Source organism: Thermobia domestica, chromosome 7 (genome assembly GCF_964235325.1).
Source record: "Thermobia domestica chromosome 7, izTheDome1.hap1.1, whole genome shotgun sequence".
NCBI lineage: Eukaryota > Metazoa > Arthropoda > Insecta > Zygentoma > Lepismatidae > Thermobia > Thermobia domestica.
In genome coordinates this window covers 71,113,528-71,130,644 of record NC_137460.1, presented here as the reverse complement: position 1 = coordinate 71,130,644, position 17,117 = coordinate 71,113,528, and the positions used below count along the sequence as shown (strand labels likewise).

General features: G+C 35.5%; 1 protein-coding gene across 1 annotated transcript in view; it reads right to left on the bottom strand.

Annotated features, from left to right (window-relative positions):
• Positions 1-17,117, bottom strand: part of SCaMC (Short Calcium-binding Mitochondrial Carrier) — a 229,036-nt gene that overhangs the window by 102,897 nt on the left and 109,022 nt on the right. Inside the window, exon 4 of the mRNA XM_081764835.1 lies at positions 16,599-16,710. Within this exon, the coding sequence (XP_081620961.1) occupies positions 16,599-16,710 (112 nt within the window). The remainder of the gene's footprint in view (positions 1-16,598; positions 16,711-17,117) is intronic.

Sequence of the window (17,117 nt, the reverse complement as noted above, 5' to 3'; positions counted from 1 at the left end):
TCAACAGCGAGGCTATATGAGACGTGGACCTACTGATTAACGTGGAATCCGAACCACATGAGCTTCCGCCGGGAATCGAACCCGGGTCTCCCACGCCTACGAGGACTCGTTATCATTGTGTCCGGGCCCAACTCCAATCATTCGAAACCCTGAACATGTTCAATTTTACAGAAACTTACCACATTAGCCATCCTTCTCAAGTGCAATATCAAAGCACGCAATTTGCAAATTACTTTCCAAGATTTTATATTCTGGCAACGACAACTTGATAACATTATTTTATGTTATGGTTAGTATGCTCTTAATATTGTGTTTCTTGTGTGTTCTCAGGAATTTCGTTTTACCCTCAAGAATCTCAGGAAGCATTTGTTAAATTATTTTGTGTAATAAACACAAAGTTTTTCAATAAAAGTGCAATATATTCCGATTGTTCATCTATTAATGTAGTTCTCAGTATAAAAAATATGCGTCGTATCTTTCATACAAGAGAGGATTACCATCGTCACAAACTGTCGTATCTTTTTCCCGCCAAATTTTCCACAAGCTTTTACAGGCAAATTCCATAAAACTTTCTCCACTGATTTCTTGTGGTTTAAGTTATAACTTGGTAAATTTTCTCTCCTTTCGGTAAAATAGATTTTGAGTTATGGCTGTTCAAAGTTGTGTGAAAACCTAAAAATCGCTCTCCTGAAAAGTTTAGAAAACTGAGATACGACAGTTTGTGACGCTGTCGACGGTATCTCCATTTGAAATTAAGTTTTGTATTTGTCGTGGTCAAGCTTTTATCATGTAATTTTCATTAAAATGGGTATCCTATAAGAAGGCAAGCGAGTCGAAGTTTTCGCAAAGAATAAATTACTGCAACGCTTGAAATAAAATTTTGAATATAACACTCGGGTCGAGCTGCTATAATAAGAAGAAGAAGAAAAAGAAGAAGAAGAAGAAGTAGTAGTAGTAGCAGTAGTAGTAGTAGCAGCAGCTGTAGTAGTAGTAGTAGTAGTAGTAGTAGTAGTAGTATTTACTTATTTCACTTTGATTCAAGAATTTACATATTTCCATCAACCTATTCTTCCCACTCATCACTTGTATTCAGCTAATTTAGATCAACGAGAGAGAAATACTGTCATGATTTCTTTAACAAAACAATTTATTGAAAAGAACACTTGGGGCGCGTATAGATGAAGTATAAAAATTGAAAATGCATACAAAATAATATACATAATAATAATAATAGTATCTGTGCTCGTTAGATAGGCGCCAGACCAAAAAAACGGAAGCTCAGAAGAGAGGGGGGTACTTCCGTAGAAATCAGCCCTTATTATCTGTGCTAGCGTATAATAACCACCAGCTGGAAGCACAGAAGTAAAGAATTATAAACGACAATAAAAGACATTGTGGAAACAGCACGATATCTGAACTATATGTTATATACATGAACTTATATGTTCTTAGTATTTCAATTACACCGTGTCACGATAGAATTATTACTGAATTATATTAGTTATTTATTTATAAAATCTGAACAAATAATCCGAGTAGTTTTTGAGAAAAACATCCAAAAGAAAAATTTACTCCCCGCCAAGAGTAAACTCCCCTTGTAGATTTATTCATTAGGAATTATTTATGCCACATTGTAAGGTTGTGAATGAAGCATTTACTCATGAAAAATGAACAAAATTAGCTAATTTGTTATATATATATATATATATATATATATATATATATATATATATATATATATATATATATAACTGACCAAAAAGGGCTTATGGCCAAGATTAAACAATATCTGCTTCCGGATTTTTTAAAAAATACTTATACTATAAGATTATTGGTTCGTTGAATTTGAATTTAGTGTCCTTTCAGCACAGAATGTACACAAAGTGTGAACTTACAGCACTAACGTGGAATCCGAAACATACGACCCGTCGCCGGGAATTATAGGGTAATTAATGAAATATTCAGGGTAATTCAAACTTAAATAAAAAAATTTAAATAAAATGTTTTCGAGAAATTCGCATTTCTAAATTTTCCGCCCTTCATTAAACTATCCTCATATATGGCAGATAGGAAGAAAATTCAACCCCTTCACCTGGTCTAATCGCTAGCGCACGTGCCTTTGGTGCACGGGGACTCGGGACTCAATTCCCAGAGAAGGAACCATGAAAAAAAATTCAATACATGACGATGGTCTGGACTCCACTTTAAACTGTAGATCCACGTCTTATATAGTCTCGATGCTGAAACTAAGACACTAAAACCCCAATCAAAGCAATTAGTTCGCCCAGCAAGTTTTTTCGATTACTATATTATTATTATTATTATTATTATTATTATTATTAGAATAAAAATTACCCAATGAAATAAAGACAAAAATACATTTAATACAAACACGAGGAAAAGAAAAAGCTTATTAAAATAGTGAATTTAACTTCTGCTCTCTCCTTCCCCCCCTCTCCCAAATCTGCTTGCTTTATGTATAATATCCGGTTCAAAGTTCATCTATAAGCAAACAGACTAATATTTTGTGGTTTTACACACACACACACACACACACACACACACACACACACACACACACACACACACACACACACACACACACACATATATATATATATATATATATATATATATATATATATATATATATATATATATATATATATATATATATATATATATATATATATATATGAGTATTTAGAAACTATGCTCAAGTGTGACAACCATGTTATTTTCAAGGACCCTACACAAAGTATATACGGTTTCACACAACAAAAGAGAGAACTGTCTCGTTTATGCTTGGTTCAAATATATACAGGGCTGGATTTAGAGAGGTGTATCGGTGCACGTGCAACCCCCCCACCCTCATTGTAAATATACACTATGTAAAATGACAAGCTAGCACTGAAAATAGCAACAGTTTCCGAAACTTTCTGCCGTCATGTTTCCGTTTGGGGATTTAAAAAAAAAAAAAAAAAGAAGTTTTCCAAAAGCAATAGTTTAAGACGAATTTCTGAAGGTTGAAGGAAAAAGATTCACCAAGCAAAGCAATACAACATTTGTCAAATAGGGAAGAAAACAGAAGCCAGGAAGAAAGAACAATTTTTCCTGGATATCACTTGCGATCCTCTTTAAAATAACACCCCCTCCCCGTTCTATGTATCAGGTGTAAAGAATATTGTCACACGTCACTTTGAAGAGTTTCAATGAGGCTGGTTATTTTGGTAGTTATGGTGCACCCCCTCAGAAAATCCTGGATCCGACCCTATATATATATATTGATTGATTGGTTGACTGTTTGGAATTTCATGACGTCTCTTTATACCACTGACGATACATGAGACAGGATATATTGCTTCAAAGCGGAACCAAGGCACTAAACTCATATTTGTATCCGAGTCATTATCCTCCTATCGGGAATTGAACCCGAGATGCTCACAGAAAACACTAGCATAAGAAGAAGTATCCCATTTACGTAACTTTTCTAACGGTAAAATTTCTGAAATGAAATGAAATGAAATTTTGAGTTTTACGTCCCACGGTTATGCCGGTTAGGCTAAAGGAGACGGTGATAATGAGTAATGAATGAAATGGTGGAATGAAGAAAGTGGGAGGAAACGGGAGAACCCCGAGAAAACCCACGCACACGGTGTTTGTCCACCACAAAGTTCACTTGGCGGGGGTAAAATTTCTGATATACAATACATAAGATCATGTCTTTTTTTCTTTTCTTTATTTATTGCAGTTGGAACCTCCTCTTGGAAGATCTTTAACAAACTAACTACTACAGAATGGCTTCTAAATAGTGTTGTCTACGAAATGATTAGGATTAGGAATTAGATATTTGGGCTTGCGCCATCTATGGCAATGTTAGCCCGTCACATATGAGGGATGATGTCCCTTGGCGATCACACTATCCAAGGAAAGGGAAGGAAGGAAACGTCATGAGTTGTGTATGTTAGGTACTACTCCGGCATTTGCCTGGTGTGAATGAGGAAAATTTCGTTCAGGATGACTGGCCTGAAAAAAGCTTTCAAACTTTTTCTACGGAGTGTCCCTTGCCCACGAGACGAAGTGAGACAAGAAATAAGGTTTTATAAATTTTATAGAAGTCTCGTCTTGTATCGTTTTGATTCTCGAAGAATTCTTTCTCATCTAGTCTCGCCTCATCTTAAAAATTTTCTCGTCTCATTTCAAAAATATTATGAACAAACTTTATGCCCTGATTTTTTCTCATTTTCATTTAGAAGTTATAAGAATTCTTCCATGTCGGTCTTCGTTCCAAAGGTATATGAAGGGTGTAATATAACAATATTTAAACCAAACTTATTATTGAAGTATACTGTATAATGTCTTGCATATCTTTAAACGTTGATATATATATATATATATATATATATATATATATATATATATATATATATATATATGTTCTTCATTATTTTCGTACATTTACTTTCTCAATTTATAGACAGGGGTCGCGGTGGCTCAGTGGTAGTACGTTCACCTCTGATGCATAGTCCTTGGTTCGATCCCAGCTCGTGCCAAGTGACCTTTATAGTGGACAAACGCCGTGTGCGTGGGTTTTCTCGGGAGTCTCTCGTTTCCTCACATTTCTTCAATCCACCATTTCATTCATTTCTCATCATCACGTCTCCTTTAGCTTAGCCGGCGTAACCGTATGATATAAAACTTAAAGATTTCATTTTATCTTTCAATTTATAGATACTTATGAATCGCATAATACGAAAACAGGATTTGAGATCTAACAAGCAGAAAGCAGACTTTGTTAAATAAACTTGAGGCGAACTTTCGTGAGGTAGTACTGTGCTACAAATTGAAAGAGCGCAATAGCCAGAAATAGCCTAGAAAAAGCGTCTTAAATTTTCTGACTCGCACACATACGATAGGACGCGTAAAGTTATCAAGTGATGGCGTGCCAAAGTGAGGAGCATCTATGACTCACGCACAAAGGGTCTCGGGTTCGATTCCCGTTCGAATAACCTTTTTTGCTTTTACCAATAATGTAACCATTTGTAACTACATGTAAAATATTAATTCATCATATGTTTATAATGCATAAAACAATAGAAATGTTCAAATTAGTTAAAACCTTACAATGTTCCATGTTAACTAGCAACAAAATGTAACCTGTTCCTAAATATACTGATATCACGAGTTATATTAGGGTTACCACACTCGTTATGTAAAAATGTTCTTGACGTTTCGTGTCTATATCTGTGGACGGTGTGCGAGTTACAAGGGGGTTGGCTATAGCATACATCCAGTATCTCCAAAAGGGATTTCCCCCTGATCCCCCTTGCAATTCGCACACTGTCCGCAGATACAGACACGATACGTCAAGAACGTTTTACTGTGTGTGGTAATCGTAATATAACTCGTGATATCATTATATTTACGGAATAGATTACATTTTGTTGCTAGTTAACATGGAACATTGAAAGATTTTACAACTCATTTGAGCATTTCTATTGTTTTATTCATTATACACATATACTGAATTAATATTTTACTTGTAGTTACAAATGGCTACTTTATTGGTTAAAGCAAAAAACAAAAATAATAACGTGAGCGGGAATCGAACAAGGGACCTTTTGCACGTGAGTCGTAGATGCTTCTCACTCTGCCACGCGGTCACTTGATAACTTTACGCGTAGTATCATATATGCGGCAAGTAGGAAACTTTAAGACGCTTTTTCTGGGCTATTTCTGGCTAATGTGCTCTCCCAGTTTTAGGGATGGTATCGAGACGAGACGAGACGAGACTTTGTACAGTCTCGGTCTCGTCTCGGTTGATGAATAACGGTCTCGGTCTCGGTCTCGTCTCGACTAAAAAATCACCGTCTCGGTCTCGGTCTCGTCTCGGTCAACAGATGCTTGTCTCGATCTCGGTCTCGGTCTCGAGTACCAAGTCTCGGTCTCGTCTCGAAAGTCTCGAAATAAATAGTGTGAAATTAAAATAGTGAAAGTATTATTCTCGTACAGTCTGTCGTTTCCGCTTATTTTTTCCTTTCATTTTTGACTTAGAATTATGGTATAGTGTACCTCTTCATAGCTAATTTGCTAGTGCTAATGTTTTCATACGTGTATTCCAGGATCAATGATCAGTGGGTATATCACCCTAAAACCCTAATAGTAACCTATATTTCACTTTCAGCAATGGACTTTGTCTCATATAGCCTCAGTACTGCCTATACAATTAAACTCTATTAAATTAACTCCAGTACTATACAGTAGTTTATTTCCTTCCTTGGAATCAGAATTGTTCAATACCTTCTAACGGATAACGCAACACATACCAGCACGAATGTATTTAATCGTACCGAAGTTGAAACTTTACAATTTCTCATTTATTATTCAATACATTCTGCTTTGACTCATTTTCAAAACAGAATATAACGTTCATATCTTAATAAATAGGGTAAATTATTACTACAATACGTATACGTATTTTGTTTCAAATTGATGAAATGCTTTATTACCGTTTCACATCTCCGTGTTTAATTGACACTTTATAACACGAACGTCCTGAACCTTGTGGTGGGAGCTATTACACTCATCTTTGCTATGTAAGGTGTTGAGTTGGATCACAAAACAAGTTAGATTCAAAGTCCGATGTTTCGCATAGTTTGCGTCTCATTTTTAGTGCATTCTGTTTTTTATACAAGTTCATAAAGTCGTAATGCAATACATAAGCACATATCCAGTGCCGTAGCATAGATTAATCGTATTCCTGAGCTCTCAGCGGTGCATGCAATCTTTATTCGAGAAAACTAATTGTGTTCATTACGTTGAAATTTTATATTGATTGAAAATTACTTGCGAAACATGGACATACATATTATATAACTATATAGGTAATTCGAGTTACCTGTATCTTTTTTTTCTCACTCGCCAAAACAAGTGATTATTAATTTTCTAGTTTTATTTTGTATTAATTTTCGTGGTTTTGCTGCAACATGATGGATTGAATAGTCAAAAATATTTTTTCGCTCTACGACTTTCTTTAAATTTTGGATCCATTTTTACCCTACCTTACCTAGTAAAAGTTATATATATAAACTTTAGAGGTAGACTATGCTGTCACTTTTTGGTCGAAATTGAGTTTTAATGCTTTTTTAAAAGACTATGTTCTTTCTAGTGGTGTAATAATGTAAGTCTGAAAGTATCCTACTACTTTGTAACTACTTAGTAAGTTTGAAAAACAGTACTATAGGTCTTAGTTGAGGAAACAGTTTTTCGCTTCAGTAAAATTACAAAATTATGACTTGATTTAGTTTACCTCCGAGGTCCAGATATAATAAAATCATCACCATCGTCATAATCAACCATTATCAATCCACTACTGGATGAAGGTCTTTCAAAGTCTTCTCCACAACTATCTAACTTGGGCAATTCTTTTCCAGGTTACTCCTCAGTGGTTCTTGATTTCGTCACACCTTCTTGTATGCGGAGGTTACCTAGGCTGTTTTTGTCTCGTGGTATCCAGTCTAGAATTGTTTTCGTCCGTCGGTCATAATTTCTTGTTGCAATACGTCCAGCACATTTTCCAGCTCATATTAAATTATTTCATTAGCACCATCAGTATTCATTTCTATATATTTGGGCTACAAATAGTTCGAATTCGCTACTTTCGGAGTACAGACACGCTACTTTTTAATCCTCGGATCTAGCAACATAACTAAATGATTTAAATTAACACAATGTGAGGACCTCATTTGGTCTAGCGGATAGCACGCTTGATTTCGGTTCGCGTGGTCCCGTGTTCGATTTCCGGAAGGGGTAATGTTGAACGACCGAAGTAGTTCGGATTCCACTATAATCATTAGCTCCACGTCTCCTTTAGCCTCCCTAGCATAACTGTGGGACGTGAAACAAAACAAAACAAAAATGAACACTGTGTATTATTAACTATAAGTCCTTGAATAATTGCATATAGCTATATGGTATGGATCGAGTTTGAGGTGGTCGGTGGTCAAACTAAAGCAAATGAAGTGTAATTAGGGTGTAATTAGAACTTTTAATTAAGCACGGTCTTAATCTGAAGTGTACATCAGGCCTAAAGCTTAGGGGGAACAACTAGTGTTACTGAAAATGTATCAGTTACATTTAATTTCAGTTACAATTTGCATTTACATGTATTGCTGGAACGAAGACTTAAACATTAACATTATAAGTAGCCCAAAGACTATCAAAAACGTCGTCTCTTGAAAGCATTCTTGCACCACAAAACAAATTAGAGTAATTTTAATATATTTTACAGTTTATCTACGTTATTTGCACATATTTAGAATAATATTTAGCAATTTATTTAAGTGGACAACGCTGCTTAAAATAATGTAACTGCGACTTGTAATTAAAACCACCAAAAACTATTGTTGTAATGTTATAGAAGCAAAGGAAATCAATAATCGTTATAAAAATTTAATACAAATACGTCATTTTAAGCAGTATAAAAATCACTACCAATGTGTTTGGTGTCTCTGAAACGATTTGAAATAACAATTGTTGTAAATGGCGTTATAAGCATTTAAGTCTTTTGGAAGCATTTACATGATGAGACGTGATATGTCAGCACGTTTTCGAAGTAAAGTCTTTAGAAACATTTAAATTTTCCATTTCTTATAAATTTGTTCCTTCATTCATTCGAAATATACTATACCATGATCATAGTATTTGACGCTAAGATAAGTTGATGCGCATTGCACCGTCCATGCCATTTGAGTTATTAGAGATCTCCAAAATGTTGATGTTAATAATACTATGTTGTACTTTGTTACACTAAATAATGTATGGGCTATTGTGGTTTTGTTAAATAACTGAATTAGAAATATGTAATACTTTACGTAGCGAAATTTGAGAAAATACAACTTTATTTTGCTTTAGCAACATTGCTTGTTTATCTAGTGGTATTGCGGAGTATCTAGAAGAATTTTCCAACTTGGTACAAAATTTCAGCATTATATATATATATATATATATATATATATATATATATATATATATATATATCCTAGGGGAGGGCTATAGGGACTATAGCCCCCCTTAACGCTTAGGTATACACTGGATAAAATGGGCTTCAATCCTACTTTCTTTACACTGGATAAAGCAGTAAACCATGGTTTAGCCCCTCCCTTGATTATATACTGGATCCGTGGCTGTATATATATATAGTGTATATATATATATATATATATATATATATATATATATATATATATATATATATATATATAGAGAGAGAGAGAGAGAGAGAGAGAGAGAGAGAGGATGGCCCATTTTAATCTTTCCACGAAGATATCTCGAAAACGATTGAACATAAATGAACCGAACAAAAACTCAAATAGGATAAATGCCATGGGGCACACCGAACGGTGTTGTCGCGGTGCCTCCCGGGGCCTCTCTTCATGGGGTACCAGGACCAAACTTTAAAATTTTAAATGGAAACATGGGGCGAGTAATACCTCGTACCATAGATCTTTAAAAAGTAAAAAAGCTTTATGGCAAAAGATTTTTCATATCGGTCACGTATTCAAGATGGCCGCCAAGACATGGTGCCTGTATCTGATAAAACGTCCAGTACCACTTATGAAAGCAGTTGGAGATAAACGAACAGTCAAAAAGTGAAACAGGAAAGGCACGTGGCGTGTCTAGTAATGTTCTCGCAGTGCTCCCAGGGCTGCCTTTCAAGGGGGCCAAACTTAGAAATTTGAAACCGAAATATGGGTCAAGTGATACGTCTTTGGATAAATCTTGAAACACTAAAGAGTGTTGTGGCAAAAGATTTTTCATATGGGTCACCGTTTGCAAAATGGCCGCCAAGACATGGTGCCTATATCAGATAAAAGGTCCAGTACCAATAAACCCCTAATATGAAAATAGTTGGAAAAAATTAACAGAATAAAACTCGTATAGGAAAGCACAGAGGGTATTTATCATTCCACGGCTGGAGTACAATGCAACGGAAAAAAGATTATTAAAGTATAATTGACATGATGCAAAAGAGCAAATGATAGAAAATTATCTTTCCGATCTCTGTCCGTAAGTAGGTGAAGCGGGAATGAATGGTAAAACCTCAAATGAGAACCTCACTTCTATTTGCAATAGATATGGTTTGTCTGAAACACTTGTGTGTACAAATGACTGGTACTATAATGAATAAAAATAAAGTAAAATAAGGTGAATAAAAGTAAGGTGAAATTCAAGTTTAACAACATTTTACCCGCCCCTGATAATTTAACGCAATGCGTGCAAGATTTTTGGGACATATCTGCATCAGTATGTACCGTTTCGTTACTAAGGATCACAACTGAAATTACCAAGTTATTCGGAATGTAACTGTGGACATCTCAGTGAAACTCATATTCTATCACATGCAAGAAGTCAGAAGGAAAAGAAGCGAACCAATATCATGCAGACGACTGTTGAAGAAAACCAACGTTTGTAAATATTGTTCTAAAATTGCATTGTTCGGCAAATTTGTTTCGCATTTCAGTTTATTCATTTTTGCATCAAACCATTGCCTGCAATCAAAATGGATGATACCATTTAACAAGAATTTTACATACTTTATCCCATTACAGAGACATTTATCTCTTATAAAAACATATTTCAAATAACTTTGTTTCGTAGATACAATTTGCAAAAACTAAGGCTACATCTGCAATTCCACCGATCCTTCCCGCTTCACTCACTTACGGAGTGAGGTTGGAGCAATAATTTTCTAGGAGTTAATTTCTTCCTTTCCATTATGGTACTTTCACTCTAATCATCTTTTTGACTGTTGCAACATTCCCGAGATATAGAATGATAAATACCCTCTGTGAATTCGAATATTCGAATATTTTTCTGGTGTTTTCATATTAGTGATACTGGACGTTTTATCTGATGCAGGTACCATGTCTTGGTGGCCATTTTGAAAACGGTGACTCACATGAACAATCTTTTGCAACAGCACTCTTTAGTTTTTAAAGATATGTCGGACGAGTTATCACTCACCCCATGTTTCCATTTACAATTTTGTAGTTTCGCCCTTGGCCCCCATGAAGGGTAGCCCTGGGAACCTCCGCGACAATATCAATCGATGTGCCACATGACATTTTCTATTTGAGTTGTTGATCGGTTCATTTATGACCAACCGTTTTCATATTAGTGGTACTGCACGTTTTACTGTATCTGGCAGAGGCAACATGTCTTGGCGGCCACTTTGAATACAGTGCCCGATATGAAACATCTTTTGCCAGAACGCTTTTTAGTTTTTAAAGATATATCGAACGAGGTACCACTCACCTATTGTTTCCATTTAAAATTAAAGTTGGGCCCCGGGAACCCATGCAGGGAGGCCCTGGGTGGCACCGCGACCATATTATATATATATATATATAGAGAGAGAGAGAGAGAGAATTCTATTTGCATCAGCAGTGGATTTTGTTTCGGGAGAGGCTTGAGGAACGAGTAAGAAACATTTGCGTTGTACGTGCAATGCAAAAAATGATCACAAATTTATTTCGGGAGGGGTTTGAGCCTGATAATCACCCCTTAAATACGCCACTGTACATCAGGCAACCGTTCTCATATTACCTTACACAGCAACGAAACAAATTTTGAGTGAAGGCACTTTTAGTATATATCAATATCAATATTCGAGACGAGACCGAGACTTTCGAGACTGACCTAAGTCTCGTCTCGGTCTCGTCTCGATTTATAGAGGTCTGTCTCGGTCTCGGTCTCGTCTCGGTATTTAAAAGTCCGTCTCGGTCTCGGTCTCGTCTCGGTATATAAAAGTCCGTCTCGGTCTCGGTCTCGTCTCGATAATTCGAGACGAGACCGAGACGAGACCGAGACTAGTCTCGGTCTCGGTACCATCCCTACCCAGTTTGTAATATTAATACTTTAAATGTGCACTACTACCTAGCGAAAGATGGCCCCGAAGTTCATTTACCAAAGTCTGCTTTCTCCTTGTAAGGCTTGGGTGAACTAATGTAAAACTCCAGAAATTTCTAGTCTAGAACACGAGACGAGACCTTTCTCATCTTGTCTCGAATTTGCAGTATATACATCTAGTCACGTTTTCGTTACGAGACAAGGAATTTTTTGTCTCATGGGCAGCACTACTTATAAAGTAGGTGAATTGTAGGCGCTTAAGAGGGAGCTGGAGAGGATTAAGAGCTTCGATTTTTCTTAACATGTGCAAAACACACTTTTCATATAAGATCTCAGATGTTCTTTTTTTTAAAAAAATGCCACAACAGTTCAATGTAGATGACAGACATATCAACGCAACTGTACAGACGATTCATGCGGCATATTAAAATTATAATTTATTATATTAATAATCAAAAATTCAATACGGGAATCAGGGCTTTTTAGTTATTAGTATTTTTAAGAACTTCATAACCCGAGATATACATATAATCAAAAGTGTTTACGGCTCACGTTAAATTGAAGATCCACTTCTGCTAATTCATAACTACTCAAGTTTTTGAAAGTTATTCTGAAACAAGATTTTTCCGTTGAAACAAAAACTTCGCAAATGACCTGCGATGAAATTTATTCTAAACAAGATTTTCCGTTAAAACAAAAGCTTTGCAATTGTCCTGCAATGAAATTTATTCTGAACAAGATTTTCCGTTGAAACAAAAGCTTTGCAAATGTCCTGCAATGAAATTTATTCTAAACAAGATTTTCCGTTGAAACAAAAACTCTGCAAATGTCCTGCAATGAAATTTATTCTGAACAAGATTTTCCGTTGAAACAAAAACTCTGCAAATGACCTGCAAGAACAGATATTACAAATTTATTTAAATACTTGTTTAATCCGTTTGGAAATTACTTTGATCTCATTAACATAAAGCACTGCAAGCAAGCAAATATTAGGTTGCATGCATTACAAAGCATTTGCCAATTGCATTACAAACATTACCACGTTAGAAGTTTATTTCTCAGTTTTTATCGTTTGTTACATTTAATTGAAATGATTCATTCTCATAAACCTCGTTTTTCGTACTTGAGTTATCCGCAAAATTCATACATACAAAGTCATGGTCCGTTTCAATTATGAGTATTTCACGTTTCCATTACGTCACCATTTTTTTCTAACATTGTAATGGAAAGATAAGAGCATTTCATCTCTCATGCAACTGCCTGGGAATTCTATCACACGCCAGCTTCAGACTGAATACCGAGTCAGTGGAAGTATAGAATGAAGTCATTCTAGCGCTTACTTTAGCATTACACCTTCAAAATTTTAAAATATTAAAGAGAAGTACCCATCAAACTTAGCTTGGTGGCCTAATGTTTGTGAATATAAGAATTGAAAGGTAAATTTTCCTCAAACTCTAAGTAGCAGTAGCCAGAATTTTCTTACAAGGGAACATTCCAATTTGGTGAATTCAATTGCTGAAAATGATTACTAGCAATGGATTCAGCACCAAAAGAAACAGACAAAAGCAGAGTGTTTAGTAGGATGTTTAGTGGCAGACCGTATACAGAGTGGGACATAAATGAGGGCAAAGTGCGACGATAGAACGTAGAAAATCTCTAGAAATGCCATGCTAATTTTGAAACGAGTAGAGGGATTGAGGTCAAATGTTGGATATGAGGAATGCATGTACAGCTCCACTGAATATGTGTGATGTGAATCATGGAGGACATCTTAAAAGCCACCGTGTTGGACTTAGCACAAGTAGAATATACGGGAAAGGGATCATGTGATATATGGCTCTTGACGTATGCCTTCTATTGAAATTAATAGTGGTCAATACAGTTTGAGACTCTAATAAGAGGAGTTCCACGCTATGACAATGTATCAATATTGTCGTAAAGGTGACGTGAATGAGGAACTAGAGACCATGTAGTAAGCACGTTATATGCACGAGAAGTAGAAAGAGTTAGAATCGAATTATGGAACATCAAGAAGAATGTTTGCAACGTGTAACGGAATGAGTAGTTCCACTGGATGAATACTTGCGTGGTACCTTGCACAAAAGCACCTGTTCCATTCAGGGTTCTGATATATTAAATGACCCCCTCCAACAAAACGTGCCGGTTGTAACTCTGGTGACTCTCCTTAAAACCAGTTACATTTAATTTGCAGTTAAGAGTCTTCTTCCCGGCGAAATTAAAATACCGCTAATTTTACAGAAATTATGTGATATCTTCAAATAGATAAAAGATAATCGAAATGTGGAACAAGAGCGCCCCAGACAATATTATTTTACATGAGAAACCGTTATCATGACTCACTTATCTGCTTTCGATTTCTAGCTATTTTGAAAATCGACATTTATTTTCGCGTTTCTAAACAGCTGAAAACGGAAAACCACTAGTTGACTTGTGATAATGGTACCTCACGCAAAATAATATTGTCTAGGGCGCTCTTGTTCCATATTTCAATTATCTTTTATCTATTTGAAGATATCACATAATTACTGTAAAATTAGCGGTATTTTAATTTCGCCGGGATGAAGACTCTTAAAACTGTTCACATTACGCTTATTCGGTAGAGCTCGACATGCATTCCTCATATCCAACATTTGACTTCAATCCCTCTAGTCCTTTCAAAATTAACATGGCATTTCTAGACATTTTCTACGTTCTATCTTCACACTAAGCCCTCATTTATCTCCTATCCTGTATACAGTCTGCCAATAAACACCCTCCTTTTCTGTTTCTTTTGGTGATGAATCCAGTGCTAGCAATCATTCTCAGCAATTGAATTCACCAAATCAGAATGGTCCGTTAGATTTTGTCTTTTGGTTTTCAGAGTTCAGACATCAAAATCAAAATCCTGCGAATCGTTTGTGAGCTATTGTGGTCTCTACGACAAAAGAAAAAAAATGTAACCGTTCTTTTTATCAAATAATAATTACAGGATGGCAACACTTGTTGCATTTGATGAGGTAGAAGAAAATCCACGAAGCGGAAAAGTCTGCCAAGCAGCGTGAAGTGAGTGCATGCTAACCGCGCACTGCACTGAAAAAAAGCTTCGGCACATCACACGAAAAGCTGCAGTGCATGTATATAAAAATCGATGGCGTCATTCATCATAATCAACTCATACCACACATAAATTATGGGAAATAAAAAAAGACGGTTCCTTTGGAACATCTAAACCATAAAGGTTTCTTTTGAAGTTAAGAGCTAATCTGTAATCATGGTTTACTTGTTTATATATTTTGGTGAAGTAAATATAAATCCTAGTTTCCATTAACGATATATAGTTACCTATTCACAACTACTTTAATCCATAACATGTTCTAAATGTTATCTTTCAAGCAATTTTGAACTGAAAGCAGTTGGAGAAAAATGGGAAAAGTGAGTGTATTAGAAGTCTACCTGGGCTATATTTACAGGTAGCGTCCTATCATTTTCTTGGTTAGATTTTTAAAAAAATCTGTGAGAATGGTCAGGAACAACTAGCTCGCTTGGTTAGAATTTTTTGAGGGCTCAGTGATAAAGCGATCACCCCTGGTGCGTGGAGGTCTCTGGTTCGATCTCAGGTTATGTGAGTTCGTGGTGCGCAACATTTTTCCGTGAGTTTTCTCGGGATTCTTCTCTCTTTTCCCCAACTTTACCCCCACCAATTTTTTCATCATTCACTCTCATTAATCAATTATCTTCTTCAGCCTTCAGAGCATATCCATAAAAGTTAGTGTTCCTTTGATGTACAAGAGATATATTTGTATATTTTATATTTTGCCTTTTTTTTCTTTCTCGAAGTTAAATATTAATGTTACTGTATATTGGGACATATATGCCCCAAAGCTGAATGCAATTTTTCAACGAAAATAGAAAGTATCAAGTTCCAATCTCAACAACTTTGATATTTTATGTTTTTTTGTACGTATTGATTATTCTAAAAATGCATATTTCCAAGCAGTCATTTCCTTACGGACTTGAAAGGTTAATTTGTTTATTTCTTCGGTTTGAAAGAAAAAAGTTCCCTAACACGATGTTGTTTACCCTATAGAATAGCAGTTTAAAGTTTTTGATATTTGCAAACCGACAGATGTACAGAATTTTTTCCAAACCAAGAAAGCAGTTAAAAGAACATTTAATTTTTTCTTAATTAATTCACATAGGGACCAATCAAAGACTAGCCAATTTTGCTTTCTAATGTTATAAGTACTAGTGCCAACTGATTTCTTTTTCATCCCATTAATTTATGTGAAAATACAAAATATTCTCAATCGTGACGTGAGCCAATTATGAAGAAATGCTAAGTCGTATGGCAAAGAATGAAGACGTGTGATATTCTAGTTCATGCTTTAATATTTATAAGTAGATTGCTTATAAGTAGGTAGGTAGTTCATGCTTTAAGTACGTTGTTATCTAGGTAATTTGATTTTCCAGTGGTGACTTTTGTTTCGCCGGAAATTTATTTCAAATTTCCGACCTGTTTCGAGAGATTTTATGTTCCCTATACAACTGAAAACTGACAAGCGTGAGCTCCGTGGAACTTACTTTCAATATTCTTCAATGTAGATCCTGAAATTGCAATGGGTGTGAACCATTTGTGTGTGTATATATATAGAGCAACCAAAACCGTTAGAAACATGCACGCTACTTACCGTAGAATGCCTCCAAAATTTGATGAGTTCCCGTAAGTCCGTGCTGGGGGCATATAGTAAGTAATCTCGCCATTCGTCGTAACTAATTTCCAGGGTTCCATCCTGGTCCATCCTATAAGAGGCAAAAGCAAGAATTAAAGCAAACTAGTTAAAAAAAATCCTTTCAGAAAGGTCTTTAAAAAAACAAGCACTTTATGATTCTGAATTATAAGGTGATAGAAACTCATACGTAGAATAAATTAGTAGTTACTTGTTTACAGTGTGTTACAAGTAATGTGTGTGACAGCAGTTACTGATAACACAATAGTATTACAAATAGTGTGTCAGTAGTTACTGATAACACATTAGTATTGAGTAGATACTGGTAACAGTATTAATACAAGTAGTAAGTGTATCATTAGTTACTGGTAACACAGTCGTATTACAAGTAGTAAGTGTGTGAGAAGCTTCTGGTAATACAGTAGTATTACAAGTAGTAAGTGGCGAAGAGTTACTGGTAACATAGTAGTATTACAAGTA